The 2,177-nt window shown below is 46.2% G+C and overlaps 1 protein-coding gene across 1 annotated transcript; it reads left to right on the top strand.

Moving 5' to 3' along the window:
• Positions 1 to 523: 523 nt before the first annotated feature.
• On the top strand, positions 524 to 1,837 carry LOC141157684 (uncharacterized protein F54H12.2-like). The gene has a single exon (XM_073645233.1). It carries the CDS (start codon positions 524 to 526, stop codon positions 1,835 to 1,837), a length of 1,314 nt encoding a protein of 437 aa, XP_073501334.1.
• Positions 1,838 to 2,177: the final 340 nt, after the last annotated feature.

Genomic DNA, 2,177 nt, shown 5'->3' on the forward strand with positions numbered 1-2,177 from the left:
AGTGTATAGTGTATTTTAGGCCTCGCAAGACTACGCCACGGTAAAAATGATGTCTCAAAGAGTTTACAGCGATCCCGCCTTGTACGCCCGGTACTATGTAGCTCAAGATGGGCATGGCTTAGAGGGGTTCCGCGGTGATGAATACATGTACGGTCTCGGTGGTCTGTTTTGAAGTCTTTTTAGAAGAGCAGTACCGCTTTTCAGAAAAGGCCTAGAACTAGTCAAACCGCATGTAAAAACAGCCGTAAGAAACATTGCTAAAGACGCCATCACGAGTATGTCTACAGCCGTAGTGGACAGATTGAATCGCACCTCTAAAAACAATCAAGAGGGCGACGGACTAATCTACGTAACCACAAAATCGCATAAAAGAAAAAGAGAAAGAAACTCTTTACCACGAGCGAAAAGACCCCGCTCACCGCGATTCCCGCCGCGCCTCATGAATAACACCGCTCAACGTAAATCGAGTTCGCGTCAGAAGTCCGCAAGACGCCTCATGAGTGGCATCTTCTAATAACAGGTCATGGTGTTTATTCACGATGCGTCGATAAAGTGCGCTAAAAGCGAACTGGATATCTTTACCGTGCCTCCCACGCAGACTAGCGTCGAAAAATCGGTTTTTGTCGAGGTGCAACCCATCGCCGCTCTAGCCGATAACGCATCCCTGGAATTTTTCGTATCGGGAGGCGGAGAATATTATTACGATTTAAATAATGCACTCTTGAACGTCCAGTGCCGCATCCTGAAACAGGACAGTACGGTTCTCGCTGCCGGCACGCGTGTGGGACTTATTAATTACCCCATAGCCACACTTTTCAATCAGGTGGACATTACTCTGGGGGACCGTTTGATTTCACAATCTGATAACCTTTATAGTTACCGAGCCTACATTGAAACGCTTTTAAACTACAGTACGCAAGCGTTGAGATCGCAATTTACAGCGGGGTTATTTTCTAAAGACACTGCAGGCCATCACCAGACCACCGTACTTGACGGCGAAAATCAAAATTATGGGTTCGCCCGCAGAGCCCACGCAACCCGTCTCTCATGGCCTGTGGAACTCGTGGGCCCGATCTTCGGTGACATTTTTAATCAACCGAAACTCATTTTGAACGGTCTAGATCTTAAGATCAAGTTATCAAGAAATAAGGACTCGTTTTGTCTTATGACTCCCGAACAGGAACAGTTTAAGGTTCAGATCGTGAACGCAGCCCTCTACGTAAAGAGAGTACAAGTCTCTCCAGCCGTCAGGATCGGTCACAGCCAAGCTCTTCTATCAAGCCCCGCTAAATACGCTCTAGACAGGGCCTGTTTGAAAGTCTATAGCATCCCTGGAGGAACGAGAAATAGTAATCATGAAAATCTTTTTCTGGGCCAGATATCAAAAACGGTGATTCTTTGCTTTGTGGACAACGAGGCCTTCAGCGGCAGTTACCAGAAAAATCCACTTTGCTTTCACCATTATAGGATCAACCACGGTGCTCTGTATTTGGACGGACAGCAGATCCCCGCCAAGCCGTTTCACCCTAATTTTGACGCTGAACATGCTGTGAGGGAATATATGGCTCTCGTTCACATCTCCGGAAAACAAAAAGCCGACGCAGGATTAAGCATAGACCGTGATGATTTTATGAGCGATTACACTTTCTTCGCGTTCGATTTGTCGCCGGATCAGGAACCGAGCGCTCACTTTTCGCTCATTAAAACGGGTAACCAACGGGCCGAAATTCATTTTGCGGATGCCACACCACACACGGTGAATATGATCGTTTATGCTGTCAACACGACTGTACTGGAGATTAATCAACGTCGAGAAGTCCTATACGACTTTAATTAAACTTTTGTGACTCCACAGTGGATTTCGTCTATAATGAATACTATGCAACTGTCATGCATTTTGAGCCGAAATCCCGTTACTCGGAGTATGTTTGGCGGGGTATTTCCCTGCGACCTCTTACCACGCCATATTATCAGGTATAGACCTAGGGCCTATATCGTCAACACAGATTCTTCGGAAGAGCCCGGTACTCATTGGCTACTCATTATTCTATGCCGGAACAAATCCTTATTTTTTGACAGTTACGGGTTACAACCTGACGCCGCTGTATTTCCGAATACTATTATACAATTTTTAAGAAGAAACACCACGACGTATTGCTATCAGAACCGCCAGCTGC

This window comes from Phyllobates terribilis, unplaced genomic scaffold (genome assembly GCF_046119375.1).
Source record: "Phyllobates terribilis strain yellow unplaced genomic scaffold, ASM4611937v1 Scaffold_8__6_contigs__length_399053987, whole genome shotgun sequence".
Lineage (NCBI taxonomy): Eukaryota > Metazoa > Chordata > Amphibia > Anura > Dendrobatidae > Phyllobates > Phyllobates terribilis.

Bases quoted from the DNA above. Each gene is read 5' to 3' on its own strand.
- LOC141157684 (XM_073645233.1), top strand. From the start codon at position 524: ATGGTGTTTATTCACGATGCGTCGATAAAGTGCGCTAAAAGCGAACTG.